Below are 25,219 nucleotides of genomic sequence, written 5' to 3'. Positions count from 1 at the left end.
CTTGGCTAAAACCACCTTTGGCAATTTTTGAAGAACAGCTGAGTGTACACCCTGAGGAGAGGCACTGTACTACTTTGGTTCTCAATTTGAGGGTAAACACAGCAGGCTAGATGCTGGCCACAATCCAGTCTCAGAAAAGACAAACTTTTCAAGGACAAAAATGCAGAGGATCCTGCAGGCTGGCGTCAGCAGGCCAGCCAGCCACGGACACAGGCTTGCAGAAAGGGATCCAGATCAGTACCAGGGGATTTCCAAGCTAGCTGGGTACTGATGGCAGTTTTCTCTTTCCTTCTTTCTCTCCCTCTTGGTTTTTCCAGACAGGGTTTCTCTGTGTAGCCCTGCTGTCCTGGAACTCACTCTGTAGACCAGGCTACTCAGAGATCTGCCTCCCTCTGTGGGATTACAGACACCAGGCCTGTTTGGCAGTTTCCTCTTAATTGAAATGTCCCTCCAGGCGGGAGGGGAGGCTCATGAGCAAAAGGTTACAACCAGAAAAGGAGATTCCAGAAGGCACCTCCCCCCCTCCCCTGAGTCCTATGTGCTCTGCAGAGCTCTCCAGGGCTACACCATTTGGGGGGAGGGGCGCGTGCTTTGTGGTGATGCAGCTGTTTTTGAGTCATCCCCGCCTGCTCTGGTGAGTAACCCCTCACCCACACTCTTGTTAGTAACCACCCAATAAAAATTCACTGGTTCACCAAGTCAGATTCCGGTACAGTCATTACTTTTGTCTGTCGTGGATTTCCTTTCGGGGTGAACAGGTGAACTCGCCTCTTTAACATTGGGAAATCAGGCACAAGGCAGACTGAACTCAACCCCTCAAGTCCAGTCAGGCTCAGGAGCCATCAATCAGCTCAATACTCACCATTCCTGTCCACCCCAGGGGCTACAGAGAGGCCAGGCTGGAGCAGGGCTCACCTGAGCAGGTATGGGGAGTGAAAGCAGTACAAACAGCAAATTCAGATTCCAAAGTTCTGTATTTTTTCAAAATAAAGATCACACATTGTTTAGAGACAATCTACACAAGAGTTACAAAAAATAGTTGCCCAGGCATAAGCATACACAGGTCTGTTAATTATACACATATGGTTACAAGTGTGCTTGCAAAAAGTTCATTGGAAATATACACAAGGCTCTGGAAATGTACACCGTGTAGTGTTACAGTCTATATTCAAACGAGGGTTGACAGTATGTTACATTCACTTACAAGTAGACAAAATGCAAAATACAGCTCATCTGTACAAAACGGAGGGCGAGTCACTTTACAAGGGGAGGCGCTGAGCAGGGGAAGGGGCAGGCGAAACTTCTGCACGTCCTTTTTGACTATCACAAAATAAGCGGAAACATTACTTTTTTAGGATTAAAAAAAAGAACACTAATGTGAACTGAATCGTCTGAAGTAACATTTAGAAAGGCTCTCACTACCATCTTGACTAGCTGACAAATAAACCAAGCTATTTTTTCTTTTTAAACATTAACTAGGCTGTATAAAGAACATTTATTCTTTCAAAAGAAAAAAAATTTACTTCTGGTTGAAATTACAATTTACAATATACAACACTATCTTCTACGACCATAAAAGGTGGATATACACCGAGTGCACGGGGCTGGCTGATTCTCTTTTCTTACCAAAAAACGTGTTCATGTTGATTCAAACTTCTCCACATTTACATTACAGGTATACAAATGTACAATTGTACAATCAAAAGTATGTCCGACTACTAGGGTACATTATAGATACAGATTAGACATCAAAACAGGAAAATACTACAAATCCGTATATATGCAAAGTCTACACAAGTATACACTATGTATCTATAGAAGCAAGACCAGGAGCAGAGCTGGGTTCTCTCTCATGCTAGCTAATCAGATCCTGCCTCTCAGTGTTCACAGAAAGCAACCCCACAGGCAGCACACAGCCCTGCCCACTGGCCTTGGGCCCCACTGGCCTTGGGCCTCTGCGGCTCCTGCTCCGCCTGAATATGCGGCCTTAACTTTCCTCAGCGTGAGGTCATCTCCAAAAAAGTGTCATGAACTCCGTGTCACAGGCTGATGCTTTAGCGACTCTGAAACGTTCCCATTTCATATATGTATATATGTATATATATATATATTTTATAAACAGTGTTAAATGCCAGTTTAGGGTCATTTAACTAAAATTCAAATTTCTCAGTTTTGTTTTTTAATAAAATGAGGAGGTGGGGAAGAGCTATTTGCAAAACTTGCCACAAGGCAAATGAGTTAAAAACCTTTTTTGTCTTTTTTTTTTAAACTTTTTTTTTTTGTAAACCAACCACCCTGAAAGTGTCCACATGTGGAATATAGATACAACATAGAACAAAACATGTGGCCTCCCATGTACACTGATTACCTATGTACAAGTTTCTATACACCAGTAAACAGCAGGGCAATTAGTCAATTAAAAAAAATAATTAGTACATGTTATATGTAATAAAATGAAATTTACAAAGGCCTTTCCACGAGTGGATCTGATTCCTTTTGGAGGAGGGAGTAATCCCAGAGCAACCATTGCCCACTTCTGACTCTACGCTGGGCATTTCTGGTTGCTGGTTGGATCTGCCAGGGTCAGTGAGGTCAGCAGGACAGGGATGGGTGCACTGCTCAGATGATGCCATTAGGGGGGCCACAGATGGGTCCCAAGTCTACGCCATTCTTCATGTAGTACTTCTCCAGCTTGGCCAGGATGTGCTTGCCATAGGTATACTTTCGAAGAGTCGCGATGTGTGGCCGGATCTGGAGAACGAGAGTGTGTGTGTGTTACACTGGCCAGAGAGGTCCGAGACATCTATCTATCTCCTGCACCTTCCCAGATACAGACTGTATGGTGCACATGTTTCACCCCACAAAGGTATCTTTGTCCTCTTAATGCTAGCAAGCCATGAGATAAAGACAGGAGCTCTTACGCTAAGTATTGACACAGGACAGGGAACCCATCCAGGGTAGAACAGCACATGCCAGCCAGCTGCACAGCATCTGCCCACAGGCATACAGAAAACCAGGCTGTCCTGGCAGTTGGTGTATCCTTTGGGGAACCATCCACTTGAACTCACCACCTGATCCCTGCCTCTCCAGGGCACAGGAAGGCTTCCGGTTAACAGTGACCGACTGTGCTGGCTAGTTTTTAATGTCAACTTTACAAAAGTTACAACAGAGTCATTTTGGGAGAGGGAACCTCACCTGAGAAAATACCCCCACTGAGTGGCCTACGGGCAAATCTGTGGTACATTTTCTTGTTTGATGGTTGATGTGGGAGGGCCTAGCTCGCTGTACACTGATGGGCCTTCGTGCTATGAGCAGCCAACAAGCAGCACTCTTCCGAGGCTTCTGAATCAGCCCCCACATCCAGGTTCCTGCCCTGACTTCCCTGAATGATGGACAAACTATAAGATGACACAAACCCTTTCTCTTCATGTTGCTTTGGTTATAGTGTTTTACTACAGCAATAGAAACCCGAAGGAAGACAGAAATTGGTACCAAATCAGGGGTACTGCTATGACAGACATGACCATGTTTTAAGGAGGATTGTGGTACCACCCAAAGTTTGGGCTAAGAAAGTCATTGTGTGCTTAGAGCTCAGTAGGCTTCAGTGGGAGCTTGGAAGAGAATGTTGTAAGCAGTACAGGTGATAAAGGCCTGGCTTGTGAAGCTTCAGAGAAAAGCAAAGACTTCATCAGAACCATTCAAGTGTTATTTTTAATTAGCAATTAAAGTGAGACCTTTGCTTTGCTGGTACATTGCTACTGGCTAGCTGGGGCATGATTAAGGCAACCAGCACCAATAAAGCCAAATCTTCCAAGAGTATTTCCTCAGGGTCAGCACAGAGAAGCTGCAGCCAGCCTTGGTAATGTGTAAGGTTCTTCCAGGTGGTACTGGTTTTGAAGGAAAGGGTCATAAAGAAAGGTGAAGCTTGTCACTGTGAGAGGATAAGAGAGCCAGTGGTGAAGGTGCAGCCTGAGTGGTGGTATAAGGCCTAAAACTGAAGGAGTCATGAGACAAGTTGAGGCCTGGCACCAATGTGGCAGAGTCAGAATCCCTGAAGAGTACCCAGGAGAGGTTACCGGTGAGAAGGTAGAGCCCAATGCAGAGACCCCAGCATTTTGGAGATGCCAGTGCCATGGGATGAGTGCCCAGGACAAAAGCATCTATGGAGTTGAGCCAGCCTGAGCCTAGGAGACAAACTATAGGGCTGTGGATGGCTGTCCAAGCCCTCTGGAGGAACCCAAGTCTGACGCTGAGCTTTACACAGCTGGCCTGTGGTTTTGCTTTAATTAAAGTGACAATGCCCTGGTTCTTCCCTCTTGGAATAAGGAAGTATTTAACTTATTCTGATTTCATAATAAGAGACTCTGAATATTTTAAAGAAATACAACTTTTAAGGTATTTGTACAGACTGCAAGGCTTTTAAAAATCGAGATTTTTATATTGTGAGGTTAGTATTAATATGAGATCCTGGGGATGAACAAGAAAGGAAAGGTTATACTTTACAAATAATGTGATTGTGTGTCAAGGTGACAAGGGGTTGATTGTGCTGGCTAGTTTTTACGTCATCTGATAAAGCTAGAGTTATTTTAGAAGAGGGAACCTTGATTGAGAAAATGCCCCCACCTGATTGGCCTGTGAGCAAAACTGTGGTGCATTTTGTTGATTGATGACTGATGAGGGAGGACCCAGCCCACTGTGGTTGGGACCAGCCCTGGGCAGGTAGTACTGGATGCTATAAGCCATCAAGCTGAGCAAGCCAAGCCAGCAAGCAGCGTTCCTCCATTGCCTCTTTATCAGTTCCTGCCTCCCGGTTCCTGCCCTGAATTCCTTCAGTAATAGAGTAGACCAAGAGTTTTTAAAGATGAAATAAACCCTTTCTTTCCCGAGTTACTTTTGGTCATTGTGTTTTATCACAGCAATAGAAACCCTAAGATACCAATAAATGAGAGAGAAAGACAGATAGAAACAAAGGAAGACGGACGGACGGACACTGTACCCGTGCAGCTGGGGAAAATGAAAGGCACAGGGTGGTTCTGCAGTCCCAAGACAAGCCAGGGTGAGGACAGCACAGCCTTTAACCCAGAGTCACTCTTCCAACTACTGTGACACATCTCTGGCACCAGTCACCTCCCACACCCTTACTCCTCCGACCTGAGCTCTGCTCACTCCTGTGAGCACTCTCTTGTGCCCCCTGTCCTGGACCTGTTCCTGTACATCCAGGTGAGAGGGGAACCTCACTTAGAGCTCAGGGGCCATGCTAAACACTTAGCAGTGCTGACTTCCTTCTGCTCAGCTATTAATCTTTCCACACAGGGAAACGCACACCGCACACAAACCTCAAGGAGCACCAAGCCAGGGGAAGACAGGCAGTGTCCACCTTGAGGCCTACAGGGTCAGCAGTCTGTCTGCTCAAGTGTAAGCTCAGAGCAAGGAAGGGTCAAGGGCTCCAGAAACTGCCATGAACCCGCACAGGACACAGGCCAGGAAACAGCATACCTCTGCCCTGGCACCTTCAGTGACAACGGCTGGTAACAAACTACATCCCTTCCCAAGCTTGTCTATCCAAAGGATCCAAGAGTGCTGCACCCCCGGAAGTGGTAATGACAATGTCCTCAATAAAGCTTCTCTCACTAAGGCCCCAGCTTCGAGCACCCTTGCTTTGGACGGACACACACACACACACACACACACCCATACAAAATTTGGCTTTCACAGTTCTTCACCTGCACACTTCCCTTCTCTCTCTCCTCCACTGTCCACAGCTTTGCTGTACTCCATTTTTAACTTGGACTAGTAAGATGTGAAATGTTATTTTCTGCTCTTCTGCCACATAACCTAGCAGTGAGCAAGCAGTTCCCAGGCCTCCTTCTCCTCTTGTTTCTGGCTTCCACTGACCACTTCTCTTCAGTCTGAAAAATGCTACCATCTATTGGCTCAGCTGTTTTCACGGCTTCCCCTGCTCCAAGTAACAGTGGCAGCACGAACCATTATTTAAAGCATAGTCCTGGGCCTGAATGTCTGCTCCGTGGGTAAATCACTTGCCACCAAGCCTGACAACTTGAGTCCCATTCTTTGAACCCACAGGGCAGAAGGAAAAAACTGACTCCAGCAAGTAAGCTGTCCTTTGGCCTTCACATGCCTGCTGAAGCCCACACAGAGTAAAAATAAAGTGAAAATATTAAACAGAGTCTCCTCTTACGTCCCCAAGTCTTCATTACTGTGCCCTCTTCCTGGAAAGTTGTATCAAATGTCCTTCCTTCCAGGGGCCCTCCTTCTACCCATACACTCTGTAAGCAGCACTCCACGGCACTCTACTCTCTCGTCCTTCCTATATCTGCTTTTCCTGGCTTTCCTGTGCCTATGTGCACACTCCCTCAGTGAGCACCAGAACAACTCTGTTCAGAGGAGCTGGCTAGAGCCACAGGCTTAGTATTCACTTAATCAACAATCGTGCTTCCAGCTCCGACACACACCAGCCCTGCCTCATAGCACCTTCACACACAGCCAACCAGCTGTGAGACTCAGCCAAGTGCCCTGAGCTCCACAGTCTTCAACTGCCACCACGTGCACCACTGGCTGATGGTGGAATGGGTTTGAATCAGAGCTGGTGGGATTCTGCCTGGCTCAGAACGAGTCCATAACAAAGAGTCTCATTATCGAACTTTGTCCTCAGTGAGGGCAAGTGGGTCATCACTGCCAGACAACAGCAACCCCTCCACTGACAAGGCTGAGGGAGCTCAGAGCACAAAGGCTGAGGGGTGCGGGCCAGAGGCCTTGGCACCACCCGGCGCAAACAGCTGTGCTGTGCCTTCCCTACCTGGGAGCCTCTTAGGTGGCTCTCCTATCAACCCTCACTCACAGCAGCTAGTTCTTTGGGCCTCTGTTCCCTTTCTCCTGTCTCACTCTCCCTAGCCTTGATTCTGCATGGGTGGAGTGAGGGCCTCCTCCATGGGCAGCACTGTTTTCCACTGCTCCTGTCTACCACACTGTGGGCCAGCGGCAGGGACCAGGCCTTTGCAGGAAAGTATGGTGGAATCAGCGAACAAGAGGAACAAGAAAAGGAGACACAGGAAGCAGGCTACCCTGGACTGATGAGCTGATCTCAGAGACCAGGGAGGGAATCACCTCACGAAAACATGTTCTCACACACAGCCAAGTGTGGTAGCATATGCCTGCTATTCCTGCACTTAGGAGGCTAAGGTGGGAGGATCATGGTTTTAAGGCCAGCCTAGGCTACACAATGAAGCTCTGTCAACAAACCAACCCCCCAAACAAATAGACAAGCAAGGGCTGGGGATGTGGCTTGGTAGCTGAATGCTAGCTTAGCATGCACCAGGCTTGGGCTCAACCCCAAAAACAATATGTAAAAACAGGAAATATGCTTCTAAGGACCAAAAGGATGGCTCGGTGGGTAAAGGGCTCTTGCCATGAAAGCTGACCACATCAGCATGATCTAGACATGCACCATGGCACAGCCACATGCTAAACGAAGTGTTAAAAACACTGCAGGCATGCAGTGCACAGGGTTACATGAAGACAAAATATCCATACCCATAAAAGAAAAAAAGTGAAAATAAAAAAGTTTAAAACAAAACCCAGAAGCAGGACTCCCACACTTTGAGGAGAGGAAAGGAGTGGTAAATACGGAGAGACCATAAGGACCCCACACAGTAAGTGGAGGGTCAAGAACAAGCCTGGTACAGCAACACCAAGAAGCCCAATGTCTGCCATCCGTTCCATCTGGTCCTTCGCCCACTCTGGGCTGGTACCCAATCTGCTTACCTTGTGCATGACGATCTTCCGCTGGCCTGGCTCGGCCACATCGATCATCTTCTGGACCACATAGTTGGCGTACTGATCCTTCATCATGGTGTATAAGGCACTGTGGGGACCGTCATTCATGGTGCATACCTCATCAATGAGCACAGCACGTTCTGTACGTGAGGCATGAGTGACACACTTCTCCACAACATTGCTGTCATGAGAAAAATTAGGAAGAACAATCAGAAAAGGTTAGACTGTGCATGTCAGGACAGGAAAGGAGGGGAGAGATGGTACATATGGGGAACTCATTTGCCTAGGGGCTGGCTCTGTAACATTCTTATTTGGTCTCAAACACTGGGGTATCCAACAGTGAGTCACCCGAGCCCCACCCAGTGTTACAGGAGAGAGGCCCTGACCTGCTGACAGATGACAGTAATGAGCTCGAGAACTGAACAGATGGACACACAAGGTTCACAGTAGAGTTTTCTAATAGCTCAGCCAGCTTACAATCACTATTCCAACCCACAGCAAGACTCAGGATGCTTTCCTGCACCTGTAAACTCAGGCTCAACAGCAGACTCTTTGTCAGTGACCGTGACACACACGGTGGCGGTGGCAGCGGCAGCAGCAGTTCTGGGCTCGGTGAAGGAACTTGAAGCTGGACCACAGCACAGAAGGCCCTGCCTTCCTTCTGTCAGCACTTGTGAACACTTCAAACACCTCTTCTTGGAAAGGAGTAAAAGGCACAGTTTTCTAACATTACATGCCCTGCTGCCAGACTGATGGCTAGTCACCACACACAGTGACTCCTCACACCATCTGCCTTTATTTGATGACACGTATCCTCACCTCAGTTCCCTGGGCCCAAAGCTGTGTAAGTCAACAACAGAGTGTGCTAGCTGGGCGGTGGTGGTGCACACCTTTAATCCCAGCACTCAGGAGGCAGAGGCAAGTGGATCTCTTGTGAGTTCTAGGACAGCCTGGTCTACACAAAGAAACCCTATCCCGAAAACAAAAACAAACAATGTTTTGCGCGCACTGCTGGCACTGAGCCCAAGACCAGCAGCAGCCAGTACACAGGAGTTGATGAAAGCTGAGGAGCTGAATGACATTCTGTTTGTGTTGTGATGATTAAAGCATGCCACCAGGGCAGAGCTAGCCAGAGTTGTGGTGGCACACACTTTTGATCCCAGCACTTGGGAATATCATGCCTTTGATTCCAGCACATGTGTTGCAGATTATTTTAAGGTGTATTACTTTTGTTTATGTTGCATTTGTTTAACTCTGTGAAGCTGTGTTACTGTGCCTGTCCAAAACACCTGATGGTCTAATAAAGCGCTGAACGGCCAATAGTGAGGCAGGAGAGAGAAATAGGCGGGGCTGGTAGGCAGAGAGGATAAATAGAAGGAGAAGCAAGAGAAGGAGAGGAGGATGCTAAGGGCCAGCCAGCCATAGAGTAAAAGCAAGATTACAGAAGTAAGAAAAGGGAAAAGCCCAGAGGCAAAAGGTAGGTGGGTAATTAAAGTTAAGAAAAGCTGGCAAGAGACAAGCCAAGATAAGACCGGACATTTATAATTAAGAATAAGCCTCCATGTGTGATTTATTTGGGACCTAGGTGATGGGCCCCCCAAATGCCTAAAGAGCAAAAACAACCAATAACACACATGGGAGGCTCACGCCTTTAATTCCAGCACTAGGGAGGTGGAGACAGGATCTCGGCCCCATTCTGTCTGAGATTCATAAAGACAGGGTCCCCTGCTGCCCCTTTTCGGTCTGAGATTTCCTGGAGGTAAAAACTTGACAGTGGCTGGCTGCTCTGCTCCTCTGATTTTTCAGCTTTCACCCTAATATCTGACTCTAGGCTTTTATTGCTAAGACTTATTAAGATCGCACTTCAGTGAGGCTTTGCCAATGGCTCAGAGAAGAGCTCTACGTCCCAAACCCTCAAGGAGAAAAGGCTAAAAAGAGGCCACACTTACCTAAAGCAGACTGTACTCAATAAGCACAACTCCAAAGGTGATCCCCATGCAGGCACACTGCCTGTTGGCTTCTCTAGACTAAGTTACACTTAAGATTTTAGGCTGCAGTACTGGCAGAGCTCATGAATTAATGGACCAGCTAGATGGCCTGGTGGCTAAAGGTGCTTGCCGGATGACCTGATCTGGAACTCACAGGATAGGAAAGAATCTAATCTACCCTACTAAGTTGTCATCCAAGCTGCACCTGAGCACCAGGAATATACATGCTCAAGCACACACATACATACAGAATTCTAAAAAATAAAAATGTAAAAAAGATTTCACTAATAAAGTGAGTATTAATGAACATCAATGTAAACACTGACAAACACGAGTCATGCTATCTGTCGAGCAAATCACACAAAAATGCCAGGGAAGGAAATCCTGGAGGACTAATCAGTACTGTGTTCTATGAGCAGTGAGAAAGAATGACTCTGGCTCAGAAGACTGCCCTGCTAAGGCATGGAGGCCACGATTTCCCAAGCCTGGCTCTGTGAAGCTGAGAAGTTGAGGCCTGCATGGCTCTGGCAAACTGCCCCTTTCAGGCCAGAGAGGGAGGTGAGTGGAGATCATCTGACAATGCCCCCCAAGGAAACATCGGGGTCAAAGCACATTGTTTGTGAGTGTCCCCAGATTTCAGTGGCAACTCCAAAGGAGTGGAAAGAGCCTTCAAGGAACGTCTTTGAAGCCACACTTAGGATATACTACTTGACGTTTAAAGCAGGCAATACCCAAAAAAGGAACTATTAAAGAGAAAGGGCAAGAGAGATAGATGGCTTCCTGTGTAACTGTACCTGAGGCTAAGACTGACAAACTGAGTTTTGATACCCAGAAGCTGTGAGATGACAAAGAGAAGCAACTCCTACAAGCTGTCTCCAACCTCCATGTGTGCACTGTAGCCCAGTGCACACAACACGCACACAAATGAAGAAACAATGTAGACATGTATGGAAAAGTGTTGTGGAACAATCTTTTTGTTCACTGTGAAGATGTGTCAACTCTGATTGGTTTAAAAAAAATGCTGAATGGCCAATAGCTAGGCAGGATTTCCAGGCACAGAGGATGCTGGGAAGAAGGGCGGAGACGCCAGAATGCATGACAAGCAGCACGGCATTACAAGGTAAAGGTAACTGAGCCACATGAAAGAACATAGATTAAAAGAAATGGGTTAATTTAAGTTATAAGAGGTAGTAAGAAACAAGCCTAAGCTATCAGCCAAGTTTTCATAATTAATGTCTCTATGTTGTGATTTGGGAGCTGGCTGGTGGGACAGAGAAAGGTCTGACAAGAAAAAGGATTCTGCAGCTGAAGTACAACCCAACCCTTGCTTCCCAGAGCACACACCTTGCAAATTTGTGCTGACTCAATACAAGTACATTGCCTCGGATCTCTGCTACAATTTTGCTTTTATCCTCAGGACGACCATGCTCCAGTACATGTTGGATCACATAATTTCCATATTGATCCTATTTAAGAAGCAACAGAACAAAGAAAATACACATAAAAAACAGTTCTGTGGATTACTAAGTCCTCCATATAATCAATATCTATCACTCTTGTAGCACCATGATGGCTTATCTAAATGTGAAGAAACATGCAATAATTTTTTAAATGAAGAGGAAGTAACAATTTTTCCTTCTCATTACAAAACAAGAACACAGTTACTAGACTGCAGACTATTTTTTTAATATACACATTTATACACCTACATCCTAGCTAAGTTCTTCAAATATTACTAACTACAAAAAAGGAGGCCTATAATTATTTCAGTGTTTGGAAAATAAATGTTTTCTATTAGCTTCTACTGCAAAAAGTCTGTTTGCACCTTTCTTTACTCTTACATCCAACAAATGGATGGGTTCATTATTTTATCAGCAGTAAAAGCAAATCGCAACAGAAGAATCAACTAGTACACTTGGTTTGTGTGCCAACAGAGCAGAGACCCAGAGGAACACAGTGAATGCAAACCCAACTCACAGGGCAGGCCTTCAAATCATTGCCTATATTCATGAAACACAAACTAGGCTGTGTTGAACACAAGCTCCAAAGATCTGAAGGGCACTAATGATACGTTAATACCTTCTACTAGTAAAACCTACACGCCAGGCCTACAGGAACCCACGGGGCTCTGCAGCTCCTTTTCTGGCACCCATAGTACCTGCACAAGCTGCTCGGTGTGCTGGTGAAGCTCCTCGAGGATGGGGAGAGTCTGGTCAGGGAGACAGTGCTCCAGGATTCTCTGAATCACCCTGCAGCCGTACGGGTGAGTAGATAAAGCGAATACCTGGAGCAGAAAGATCCAAGACAGTCACTTCAGTACTGTCACTTTCTTACCCCACTCCTCGGCCTCACAGGTAAGTTTAACCCACTAGGTGTTAATAAACCATTTCCTGGGTTGTTGAAGGAATTCATACATGTGTATAAATTAGCTGAAAAGAACTTTTCCAAGAAACCTAAAATGAAACAGAAAATGAGAGTCAAAGTACTAAAAAATCCACTTAGTCAAGAATCAGGTAGTGGTGGCACACACCATTAATCCCAGCACTCAGGAGGCAGAGGTACATAGACTTCTGAGTTCAAGACCAGTCTGGTCTACAGAGCGAGTTCTGGAACAGCCAGGGCTACACAGAGAGAAGCCGCGTCTTGAAAAATCAAAAAAGGATCAAGAGTGTCAACCAATTCCCTTTCCAAAACATAGGGTGAAAAACAGGAGGAAGAGAAACTGGGCATGGTGGCCAGTACCTTTAATCTCAGTACTCTAGAAGCAGAGACAGGGATCTGTTTCAGGGTTGCCAGAGGTATACAGTTGAGACCCTGCCTCAAAAACAAACAGCAAAACAAAAAGAAGGCTACAGATGGAGCTCACTGGTAAAGTGTTCACCTGAACCTTAAGGACAAAGGCTGAAAACATTCAGCATAGGGAGGCAGAACACAAAGAAGCCCATAACACAAAGAGTAGAGAATAAATCTGAACACTTTCATATAAACACATAGCTATACACAAGGCTGGCTGGGGCACTGGTAGGTTTAGAGCAATAAAAAAGTGCATGGGCAGCCGGGTAGTAATGGATAAATGCCTTTAATCCCAGCACTTGGGATGTAGAGGCAGGAGGATCTCTGTGAGTTTGAGGCCAGCCTGGTCTACAAAGTGAGTTCCAGGCCAGCCAGAGCTGTAAGATAGAGAAATGCTGTCTTGAAAAACCAGAAAGGGGGGGGGGGGGTGTCTTACTTGTCCTGTTTTGATTTGAATTTTGTGGTATGGGAATTGAATCAGGGATTCTTTCCAATGCTAGGTAATTATCACACCACTGAGCTGCAGCCTCAGCCCACACACCCAATCTTGATTCTGGCCTTTCCTAGCTGTAAGGAAGTACTTCAGATCTCTAGTCAAAATACTATTGTGGGGAGGACATAGTGAATGCCTTTAATCCCAGCACACACAAGAGCAAAAGACAGGAGGATCAGGAGGTTCAAGGCCAGCCTGGTCTACATAGTGAGAGCCTGCCTCAAAACACTAAGGAAAAAAAGAAATGAAGCATCCTAAGAGCAGTAAGGCATCTCACATTTGGTGAGTGCTTGCGTATGTACCTCAAGTGTCAATTAATGGCCTGAGTGTTTGCCCTCTCATTTGCTGCATGGCCCTATGGCCATGACATTGCCTGCTCATGGTCTAAAGCAACTGATTTCATTGCACCTTGTTTCCAAACCCACTTCTAAGCATTCATGATCTGTCTAGAATGTCTACCCAGCATGCTGCTGGCAAAGCATGACACTTTTAAACCTAGACTTTGGTCCACAAACATCTGCACTGCTTGTCTGCTTAATTATTTTTTAATTTTATGTGCATTGGTGTTTTGCCTGTGTTTATCTGTGAAGGTGTTGGATTTCCGCCAGGGAAAATCCTTTTGTACACTGTGAAGATTTGTCCCTGTGACTGGTTTAATAAACAAGCTGACTGGCCAATAGCTGAACAGGATAAGCAAAACTAAGAATGATGGGATGAAGACAGGCAGTCAGAAGTTGTCAGCCACACAGAGATCAAGTCAGACATACATAATGGGATAGAGGTAAAGGCCATGAGCCTCAGGGCAGTGCGTGGATTAATAGAAGGGGTTAAGTTGTATGAGCTAGTTAGCAATAAGCCTGAGCTAGTGGCCAAACATTTATAATTAGTATAAGCCTCTGAGTGATTATTTGAGAGTGGCTGCGGGACAGGAAAACTCTACCTACAGATTTCCTGGTACTGGAGTTACAGACAGTTGGGAGCTGCTACGTGGGTACTGGGAATTGAACCTGGGTCTTCTGGAAGAACAGTTAGTGCTCTTAATGCTGAGCCATCTCTCCATCCTTTGTAAAATTTTTTTATTTTTAAGTTTTTACTTCAGTGTGGATGTTGCTGTTTAAAACATGCTGAGGTCTTTCATCAGACACAGTTGTTAGCCCAAAGTACTGGATCAAAGAAATACAAATTCTGAAATCTAAGAAGACACTGATTAATTTCAAAAGTGGCTGATCCACATTCCTGAAGCACACTGCAGTACATGGTGGGAACTGTCTGTTTCTGAGCCTCATTTTGTACTTTCTTCCTAACTAACAGAATAGACTCCCCCCACCCCACCCCCAATATCAACTGGTAATCTGTGCTCCTGTAAATTGTTAATTCCCTTTGGCTCATTTTTTCCCCCACCACATATTGTTTCTTTTGATTGTAGTTCTTTATCTAATCTAGCTGCCAATGCTTTGACAGTTTGAACAGAACAGCATTCAACTCCTGGACTGGAGACAGAGCTCAACAGTGTAGTGCTTGGCTAGCAGCTGCAATCCATGGGTTCCCCATGACTACCTCAAAAAAAGCAGGGCAATCATTTTCCCTTTTGTTTTAATTTTGTTGTATATTTTGAGTAACTTAATGTCTTTTTAAAAGATTCTATTTTGTGTGTGTGCCCACCAAAGCCAGAAAGAGGAGTCTGATCCCCTGGAACTAGTAGTGAGTGGTAATGTGGGTGCTGAGAATTGAATCCAGGTCTCCTGCAAAAGCAACAAGCGCTCTTAACAACTGAGTCACCTCTGTAGCTCTAGTAGTATAACACCTCAGTAAATGAATGTGCCTCCCCAGTAACCTCTGGGTTCAGAGTCTTCTTAAGCACATGGGAAGTGAACAAATCCACATCCTGAAAAAAAAAAAACCTCTAAACCATACTTCCATTTAAGCTTAATGGCATTTTTTGAGAAATAACTGCCTCCCTTAAAAAGAGACCAGATTCATATGCTCAAAAAGGAGTTTTGTTTTACCACTCTGTCCCACTAACTTCTGCAAGGTAGGATGGTATTATTTTTAGCAAAGAAACTAAGAATTATTGCCAATTTAGAGGCACTAAGCAAAGTGATGTCATAAGAAAGTGGCAACTTGCCAGGTCTTGATGATGCACGCCTTTAATCCCCAGCACTTGGGAGGCAAAGGCAGGCAGATCTCTGTGAGTTCTAGGCCAGCCTGGTCTACAGAGCAAGTTTCAGGACAACCAGAGATACACAGAGGAACCTTGCCAGGAAGGTGGGTGTGAGTCATGTGTGATAGACAGATGATAGATAGATAGATAGATATAAATAATAACTAGCCACGGAAAAATAATCCTCCAAATATTAAATTCATCTTAGCAGGTCTGCTGCCAGCTACATACTCCCATGACAGACTCCCAGAGAGTGAAAGGAAGAGACCTGGTAACATGGCCAGGTTAATACCACGGAAAACTACTACTTGTAATTGCAGTCTGAGATGCTTGCTGATGCCATGAAACCAAGTCACTTACCTGCCCTTTGAATGCATCAATGATAAACTGCAAAGACTGGGGTTGTACACATTCAATGCACTTCTGAACCACATGGTTGCCATTCTGGTCTTTCACACACTTCAGGACATGGCCATCTAGCTCCCGCACCATCTCGTTCTATTGGAGACAAAGGAAAAAGGCAACACCAGAATCAAAGCTAGCAAACACCCAGACAGCCCACACTCCCTACCAAGCAGCAAAGCTCTGCACAGATCCATGACAATTGAAGAAAAAAGTCAGTTATAGCCATGCATCAACACAGCAAGCGAGTAAAAGCAGGTGGGACCTAAAACTTGGAAAAGACTTGTTAAGGCTCTAAAAACAGTGACACCAGCCAGATGTAATGGAACACACCTCTAACTCCAGGTCTCCGGAAGTGAGGCAGGATTAGAGTTGCCACACAGCAATGCTTAGGTCAGCCTACATATGCTACCTAGTGAGACCTATTTTAAAACATGACAGGGTTTAGAGTATACCCTATAATCCAAGCACTAGGAAGAGGGGAGCAGGAGGATCAAGAGTCCAAGGCCAGTCTTATCCACAGAATAATGTCAAGGCTGACCTGAGAATAAAAAACTATCATAGTTATCTTCCAATGGGAAAAAAAAAAAAAAAAACAAAAACAAAAACAAACCTGTATGGAGTGCACAGGATCAAAAAGCTCATACAATTCATCACACCTGTACTCCGGTAACGATATAAGCTTCTATTACAAATATATAAAAATAACAGGGTTGTTCTAGAATTTACCCAGGTGAGAAAGAGCTCCATTAGGCATAAATAGAGCAGACAAATGTCAAAGCTTGTTCAAAAAGACCTGGCTGAGCAGGCATCTGCTCCCTATTTTTCCTACTGATTCATCTGGGCTTTAACTTCTCTGTTTTCCTCAATATTTCTGCTAGAAATGCTATAGCCACTTTAACTAGGCACCATTTGTGAACAGTCAGTGGATCTCTGTGGTACTGACTCCAGAGTAACTGAAATATCACCCAACAGAAGACATTCATGGTCACAAAAGAACATTTACTAACCAGAGAAGAGCCATTTACCTGGGAGACGTACTCATAAAAATGATAAAAACTCATCTAAAATAATAAATATGATTTTAAAATGAAGTATATAATCCATAGCAGAAGACTAGTCCAAACTCAGAGCAAGGCACCACAGAGAAACTGGGTCAGAGAAAGAACAAATGTCAGAGCTCTCTGCCTGGTGGCACAAGCCCACGACTCCAGCTGCTCAGGAGGCCACCGTAGGCAGGAGACTTTCCAGGCCAGAGGCAGGGCACTCACTCGACCTGTGAAAAGCCCCAGTTTCAACCCCCTAGTACTGCCACAAAAGTGGAAGAGGAAGAGTTGGGAAGAAGGATGGAGAGGGAAAGAAGAGCAATAGCTCCTAGAAAAAGACAGGACAAGGTAAAGAGCTGGCAAAAACAACTTGCCAGTGAGGTGGGGACTAGGAGAAAGATACATAAAAGGTCAGTAGGGCTGCCTTCCTTAGGAAGGAGCCACCATGATCGAAGAGAAAGTAGTCTCCATGTGGGAAAAAAAATGAGAAAAAGTCATGTTAACTCTGACCGAGGTCATTAAAATTCCTAACACTTCAGTGAATGATAGAGGACGACAAAACAAGTCTCGGGTCTGCAGGAAATTACAAAGAGCGCCTTTCTTGGAGGATGGGGGCAGGTCTTGTCATCTAGCCTTCTAGGGCTGGCTTCAAACGTGGAATAATGCTCCAGCATCTGCCTCCCAAAGTGTTGGGAGTCTACTGTGTACCTTCACACTCAGCTAGTCAGTGCTTCCTTATCAATGCTGCATATCCGGCACAGATCTGTCTCCAACCTCATCCACCTTCACAGCTTCTTCAAGTGCCCAGCTGTGAGACTCAGCCAAGTGCCCTGAGCTCCACAGTCTTCAACTGCCACCACGTGCACCACTGGCTGATGGTGGAATGGGTTTGAATCAGAGCTGGTGGGATTCTGCCTGGCTCAGAACGAGTCCATAACAAAGAGTCTCATTATCGAACTTTGTCCTCAGTGAGGGCAAGTGGGTCATCACTGCCAGACAACAGCAACCCCTCCACTGACAAGGCTGAGGGAGCTCAGAGCACAAAGGCTGAGGGGTGCGGGCCAGAGGCCTTGGCACCACCCGGCGCAAACAGCTGTGCTGTGCCTTCCCTACCTGGGAGCCTCTTAGGTGGCTCTCCTATCAACCCTCACTCACAGCAGCTAGTTCTTTGGGCCTCTGTTCCCTTTCTCCTGTCTCACTCTCCCTAGCCTTGATTCTGCATGGGTGGAGTGAGGGCCTCCTCCATGGGCAGCACTGTTTTCCACTGCTCCTGTCTACCACACTGTGGGCCAGCGGCAGGTACCAGGCCTTAGTCATCTCCATGCCGCCCAACCTTGATACACAGCAGGCCTGAATATGTGATCAGTAACCAAGAGGCAGAGTGGTGGTTAATGGGCTGAGTCAAAATTCAGGCTTGTTGGAATATTTGCTGCCATCTGAAGAGAATGTTCAGCAGCCTTTTACATGTTTACAACCTCTCTGTAAAACTGCAGCTACTTAGGCTACTCACTGGTCAAAAAGGCAAGGCTAGAAATGGTTTCACACGGAATACCTGATCCACTAAAAACTTACACTTCCTGCCTGCTCTGCAGATGGGAAGTCATGAGCACCCCCATAAACTAGCAATGAACCTCCATACCGACATTCTTCACAGCTCACTGCACGCACCACAGAGAAACACCAAGAGAAAAGTGAAAGGGAAACTTACAATTACCTGCTGGTCTGAGGGAATAAATTCCAAAGCTTTCTGGATAACTCGGCAGCCGTACATCTGCAGTGCCAATGACAGGACGTGGCCTCGAATCCGTTCAGCCAAAGCCAGCTTCTGTTCATGGCTGCCAAACTAGACACATGTGTGAGACACCATTACTCAAACAAAGGAGAGAGCCCAGGGAAACCAGAGTTTTCCTTAACCTGTGCTGTGACTTCTTGCTGCCGTACTGTCTAGGGTCAACCACGGACCTTTGAAGGAGCCATTGTTCCCTAAAGCCAACAGTTCTCAGCTTTTGACCTGAGAAACTTTCTTCTTAATGCTCAGCAATGTCTTGGCCACCTTGCAAAAAATATTTAATGTCCCAAGGAATTAAGGTATTAACATTAATTTCTGAATGTTATTCCATATCGTCTTCAAAAGGCTCAACATGCCTAGGAGCGAGTGATGACTTGTGCTGTACAGGGCAGCCCATGTATACAGGCAAGGTCACGGTTGGCAAGCCCTTTCATCCAAGTGACTCTACCAAGTGCGAGCCAAGTGCACACAACATTCTTGTGAATTAGTGTCTTTCTAGGACTGTTGCTATTAACATGAAGCCTTTGAAAGGAGCTAAGAAACCCAAGAGGTTACACTATACACTGTTCTCCTGAGGACCGTTTTTCATCCTTGACGTTTTGTTCTCATCTGAATAGAACCATCATGGACTGTCCATGTCTACATGTTCCACCCAAGGGCCTAGGGAGGTTCTTTGACTTGCATCAAAATCACAGGGCTACATTTCACATTTGCCCTGACATCTCAAGCTGCATATGCTACAGCACTTTTGCTATCAGTGACAAAATGGCAGTGGAGAGACAGTCCAGAGTGAGAGGCACAAGCCATTGGTTTCTTAGTGCAGCTGGATAACTGAGCAACTAGGAGTTCATGAGGAACGTGGGCAGGTAAAGTCTGAGAGAGCCACTCTTAACCCTTCATACAAATAAGAGACCATAAGAAATTTGTAGATTTGTTTGTAGGCAGATAAGCTCAGAGTTCCACTGTCCCCACACCTGATCCTTTCTCTCAACGTATTGAGTTATCCAACAGCTTGAAGCTGGTGACAATGGTAAGGAATGACACTATTGTAATTATTAACAACATAAAAATAAAATGTAAAAATAAACCGAGTCTTTGAGATTTTCACTTATCAAAGGGAGTCGACACTATTCATCACTAATATACTTCCAAAGAGACTTGAGTCCATGACTCAAGTTAACAGGCAAAAGAAGGAGCCAAGGCCAAAGGAAGCCCTATACACACAACTCCAGGCCACAATGAAAACGCTGAGGCTGGTGTACAGAGCCAAGTCCTTCCGTCTTTTTCATTGTTTTCCACTCCTGCAATGTCTTATTGTAATTCTGCTAAAATTACCCACTGTGAGCATCTGAGCCACTGTGTTGGAGGCTGTAGAGCAAGTAGCACTCTTCCAGAGGACCTGAGTTTGATTCCCAGCACCCATCAAGCAGTTCACAACTGCCTGACTCCAGTTTCAGGGGATCTGATATCTCAGGTCTCCTCAGACACCCTCCTTCCCTGTATATAAACATGATTTTTTAAAACAATCTTTTTTTAAAGGTCAAGCATGGTGGTGCGTGCCTTTAAGTCCAGCACTTGGAAGATAGACGCACAGGCAGGTGGATCTCTATGAGTTCAAGCTCAGTCTGGTCTACATACTGTGCTGGGTCTCATGTGGAGACAGTTGTTAAACCATACTTCCAGAGCACATCTGTGTGGGCATTTAACACTGATAAAGAACTGGAGAAACACTGACCCTATCGCTTCATTTTAAAGGCTGAAATGAGCAGCTGTGCGTCAAAAAGCCAACAAAAATCAAATAAATGCTCTGGAGATTCTCAAAGTCAAAGAGCAGAAAGAACAAAGACATACTTCAAAGAACTTCTGAATGACGTAATTTCCAAACACATCCACCATAAGTTGGTACGCAGCCTGGAGGATTTCATTGAAGACAAGCTGGCGCTCAGCTGCTGTGGCACGCTCTAGTTTCAGCTGAATGAATCTGAAGAACAGAGTGAAGGGGCAATCAAACCACACACAGAGATGATTTGCAAAGGTGTGCGTCACTTGACAGATCAGTTCCACAACATGCGGCCCATGTGCCCAATAAATGCAGTGGGTGTTATTTGTTTATTTAGATAGGGTCTCACTATGTAGCCTTGGCTGGTCTAGAACGTGCTATGTAGACCAGGCTGACCTTTAAAAAAAAAAAAAAATCAGAGAAATCCTCCTGCCTCTGCCTACCGAATGCTGGGATGAAAGAGGTGCATCATCATGCTGGGATGCTGGGCTGTTTAAATCACTCTCAAGCTCTCCAAGGGAAGATTTCTGAAAGGGGAATTCCTCTACCACAGTCCAACTTTCAAAAGTATATTTCTGTTCTAGTGTGCTGCACTACCAGATGGCATATGCACAAAAACACCAGCTCTGCTTGACTTTGATCTTTAGAAATCAGTTCCTCATTGGGAACGTAAGGCTCATGGTCCTCATTCTAGTCTATACCAACATCTATACAGAGAGGCATTCTTTAGCATCTGAAATAGTGCTATGCTACTCGCCTGACTCATTCAAGTGACTACACAAGAAAACGCTGCTGTCTCCGCACCTGGCCTCCACTCCTCAGGGCAAGTGGCTGGCAGGAGCTACAGAGCAGGGAGGCCATTAGGAGTTTCCCTGAACATGGAGAGGAAGAAAACCATAACATATATGGGAAGGATGATGAGTGATATCCTCTCACCTTAAGGCAGGGTCCCTAAGCCCAGTGTGTCCCTCTAGGGAGCTCCTAGAGTTCTCCCCACTCCATCAGGGATGAGAGCAAGTGCTAGGCCTGTCCTGCTCCAAAGACCTGGGATCCACACTGCCATGTGACAGTGTCTCCTCCAGAACAGATCTTAAACAGTGCTGACCACTGCAGGACCTACACAGGGCTTCCTGGGAAGACTGTTTCTTCAAGTAGAGATGGGTGCAACTTTTGGTAGTGGTGTATATAAAACAAGGTCTTAGTGTAGAACAAGATAGCCTAAACTTGTAGAAATCCTCCTACCTCTGCCTCTTGGGTACTGGAATTACAGGTATGTACCACCATGCCCAATGGCAAACAACAATAGTTTAAGAGATTCTTGTGAACCAGAAACACAGACTACTCGCTCAATAAATGTAAAAAGTTTGCTCAAAGTCCATATAGTCCAGACCACTAAAAGCTCATCTAATGACCCCATGCCCATATCCCTCTGAAATAAAACACTAGAGGCATAGCAGAGACATACTGTGAATCACAAAAGGTACTACGCTTTTATGATGTGGCATGTACCTATCTAAGGCATGGAATACAGAACAGATTGCAGTTATACTGGGGCCAAAGCCAGGTCCTTACCTAGACCCATGCTGGTCTTGGGAAAATTCCATTATATGCCCAGCAATCTCCCGTAGTTGTAAATTAGGGTATCGGTTATTTCGAAAATCTTCCAAAAGTCTGCTCCTGCCGGAGGGCATAACATCAGACATGCCGTATCGCAAACGAGAGGAAGAAAAGAGGGTGCTGCTGGGGCTGAAGAGGCTGGAGGCACTGCTTGCACTGCGGTACTTGGCTTCGGCACCAGGAGCGGCAGAGATGTACCTTCCACTGCCATTTGTGAGTCCCCCTGTTGGTTACACAACAGAAAAACCTGAGTCCGTGCTTAGGGGAACCTCACTGAAAGGAAAAAGCACCCCCTCCCGGCCCCCCTTCCACAAGCCTGCATCACCTCACTTCTTCCATGCCACTGTGTTACGATCAGACAATTCTACTACTACTGTGACTTTCATAAGGCCCACTCACCAATCTGGAAGGAAACATTTGCACAAAGATTGAGAAAGAAGTATTTATTTGGGGTTTTTGTTTGTTTGGTGGTGGTTTTGTTTTAACCACTGACAGCAGACTAATAGCAAACGTGGTGCTATAGTGTTGGAGAAGCAGCTCCAAGAGGGAGCGCTTGCTAGCATGTTTGAGGGTCTGAGTGAATCCCCAGCACTCCTAAAAAGGAGAATGGAGCAATACATTGTATGTCCTTAATAAAATAGGGCACAGCATCTGCAGTAAGGACTCAGAAAATACAAAGCACACCGAGGCTTCTGAGCTTGTCTATCCACTCAGAGCACTACAGGGACTCACTCCATTCCTAAATAACCTTCACTCCCAGCTGAAGCCATCCTTTAAGAACAGCACAAATGGGTGGGAATATAGCTCAGTGGTAGAGCATTTGCTTTACAGTAGTATAAGGAGAGGGAATTCATACACCGGAAACTCCTGGAAAGCTTTCTCTGAAGGAATAATTTGGAAATCTCCCATCTAAAGCAGATGGCTGGTTTTCAAAGTCCTCATCAACAGATAGCTGTTAACAACTTCCATGGGACAAAGTCTATACGGTGTAGCAATAAACACCTTTCATGCCACATAGTACTGCCCTGATTGGTGAACAGGGTATAAACTGAGTCCCTAAACAGGTAAGACAGAGCTATGACCAAAAGGCTTGACAAAAAGTAAAGCATTGCTGGAGTGTGGGTCAGTGGGAGGGAGAGTCTATGCAAGCACAGGCACAGCACTGGGCTCCACATGACAACACACGTGCACACAACAAAGTAGCACAGTAAGTTAACAGGGAGCCTTGCTTTTCAATCTTTCTTAAGGTTCACAAAAATGTTGTGGTTGTTTGTTTGTTTGTTTGGTTGGTTGGTTTTGAGAACAGGGTTTCTCTGTGTAACCCCGGCTGTCCTCCATTTCAGGGAACCACCTGCCTCTGCCTCCCAAGTGCTAAGATTAAAGGTGTGTCCACTGAACCCAGCTTGGTTCATATGTTTTAACTTTTAGTGCATGAAAAAGAATATGCCATCGGGTCTTCCGCATGTTAGTCAAAAGCTCTACCACTGAGGTGCATCCCAGCACCAGGCTGTTTTCCTCCAAGCATTAGAAACAAACCAACCCAAAACAGCTAAGTATCGAGAAACACCACATCAACCACAAAACCCACGATGAACAGCAATCCCAAATCCATGAGCAAGCCACTGACTTGAACTGCTCACTGCCATCTCCACACGTTCTGAACAGTACTTACTATGGCATTTAATGGTAGCTAGAGAAAGAGACCTAACTTGGATTTCTCCACAAACTCCAGGACCCAGCTTCAAAAGTCTAGATCTCAGTCAAAGCAATAAAAGCTAAAACAATACTACTAATAACAACAACAACAACAACTACTGAAGTTACACTGTGGAAAACAGTTCCTGAGTGTCCATCTATACTTTGTTCTTCCACAGATGCTTCCCATGGTTCTCAACGGGACATTTACCTAAGAGGAAACTAAAGCCTGAGAGAAAAAGCTGTCTTCCAAAAATGCAATGCACAGAAGTTCTAATAGCCAGGGAAAGCAAGGCCCTTCGCCCTAAGGTCACAGCTCCTACAGCTTGTATGTGGCTTGTTTTCAGGCTCAGTTACATCAACTTTCCTCATTCTTCAAGAAGCTGTTCTCTTCACATCCCACAGTACTTCTAAACGCAAATGGACTTATGGGGGGGGGGGGGGGGGAGCCTAATGATTGCTCTCCATTTCAGTCAGAAACCATTCTTTCTTATCTGTTTAGGGAGAGAAGGACAAAGAAATGGTCACAAGGTGGTTGAGGCAGCAGGTACTGCAGACGTGGTGGTCACACTAAGCATATTACCTAAGAAGGAACAGCACAAACACACACAACATTCAAAGTAATGTCAGGTACTGTGTCAGCGGGTCACTGGAGAAGATATGCTGAAAGGAAGCCAGGTCCTTGGCACCAAGGCGAATAATTCAACAAATAGTCCTCCACACTGCCCTCCCTCTCAATTTCCAGTTATACACACTGATAAATGCAGTACTGTTGAAGTGAACATTAGCCAGACTTCATTACTGTGGCAAAAAATATACTAATACATAATTCAAAAAGCTAGAGGGAATGATAGCTAACATACCTCTAAATTACACATTTATGTTCAAATTTTGACATATTGGCTCTTTTAATAATGAGAAAAGAAGTATATACAAATCTCTGAAGAGAAAAACTTTCTTGGGTAAGTTATCTGGCAATTTACAGATATATTCTGCACGGGCCAAGTAGTATTTCTCCATACATTAAAGCACTACCTCAATTATTCTTAAAACTGAAGATTCAAAACAAAACAAACAAACAAACAACACCTGAGGTCCTCTGGTCCTTTTCTGAAAACACATCTAGCAAACAACAGATTTTCAGTATTTACTGGTCAAATTGCTCTTGGATTAGGAATGCTTGGCATTTAATGATAGCTCGAGAAAGAGACCTAACAAAACAAACAAACAAACCCATACCTGTCTAGGTCCTAGCAGTTATCCCACCTGCAGGAATCTGTGTGCACAAATCACTCTAAGTGGTGTTTGTGTCTGAAAGTCATTTTTAAAAGGGACAATTAACACAGGGCTCTTCAAAGCTGGCTCAACTTTCCCATTTTCTACATACTTTGACAGTGTCTTGAAGCAACATTCCATAGCAATTGAGGGCTTAGATGCCCTACTTAAAGTGTGTTCTAGCTGTTTATAGAGGTTTTTGTGTTCTGTCATCATGGGCTCACACCCGGTGACACACCCACACCCACACCACACATTCCCCTCTGTGGTGAGGACTGAAGCTTGGGCACTCATGCTAGGCAAAAACTCAACCACTGGGCTATATCCTCACCTCCAATACATAAAAGAGGCAGCTGTGTTCACCTAAATATTTAAAAAAATAAAAG

General features: G+C 45.2%; 1 protein-coding gene and 2 non-coding genes across 24 annotated transcripts in view; all 3 read right to left on the bottom strand.

The window, feature by feature from the left end:
• Positions 1-955: 955 nt before the first annotated feature.
• The window catches only part of Pum1 (pumilio RNA binding family member 1), a 125,289-nt gene continuing 101,025 nt past the window's right edge, over positions 956-25,219 (bottom strand). For 16 of the 22 annotated variants that reach the window (XM_059255053.1, XM_059255052.1, XM_059255060.1 and 13 more), the window contains 8 exons: positions 21,819-22,086; positions 20,318-20,447; positions 18,386-18,520; positions 15,590-15,727; positions 11,941-12,066; positions 11,127-11,248; positions 7,783-7,975; positions 956-2,751 (listed from right to left, as the gene is read on the bottom strand). In XM_059255053.1, the coding sequence (XP_059111036.1) occupies positions 2,620-2,751; positions 7,783-7,975; positions 11,127-11,248; positions 11,941-12,066; positions 15,590-15,727; positions 18,386-18,520; positions 20,318-20,447; positions 21,819-22,086 (1,244 nt within the window). In that variant the 3' untranslated portion in view covers positions 956-2,619. The remainder of the gene's footprint in view (positions 2,752-7,782; positions 7,976-11,126; positions 11,249-11,940; positions 12,067-15,589; positions 15,728-18,385; positions 18,521-20,317; positions 20,448-21,818; positions 22,087-25,219) is intronic. The other 6 variants (XM_059255056.1, XM_059255061.1, XM_059255062.1 and 3 more) reach the window with 1 other exon arrangement.
• Positions 6,619-6,701, bottom strand: LOC131905416 (small nucleolar RNA SNORD103/SNORD85). The gene has a single exon (XR_009377928.1). It is a non-coding gene; the product is annotated as a small nucleolar RNA SNORD103/SNORD85 (small nucleolar RNA).
• On the bottom strand, positions 17,592-17,674 carry LOC131905415 (small nucleolar RNA SNORD103/SNORD85). Its single transcript, XR_009377927.1, has one exon. It is a non-coding gene; the product is annotated as a small nucleolar RNA SNORD103/SNORD85 (small nucleolar RNA).

The sequence above is a fragment of the Peromyscus eremicus genome, chromosome 2 (genome assembly GCF_949786415.1).
Source record: "Peromyscus eremicus chromosome 2, PerEre_H2_v1, whole genome shotgun sequence".
Taxonomy (NCBI): Eukaryota; Metazoa; Chordata; class Mammalia; order Rodentia; family Cricetidae; genus Peromyscus; species Peromyscus eremicus.
This window is presented reverse-complemented; position numbering and strand designations above follow the sequence as displayed.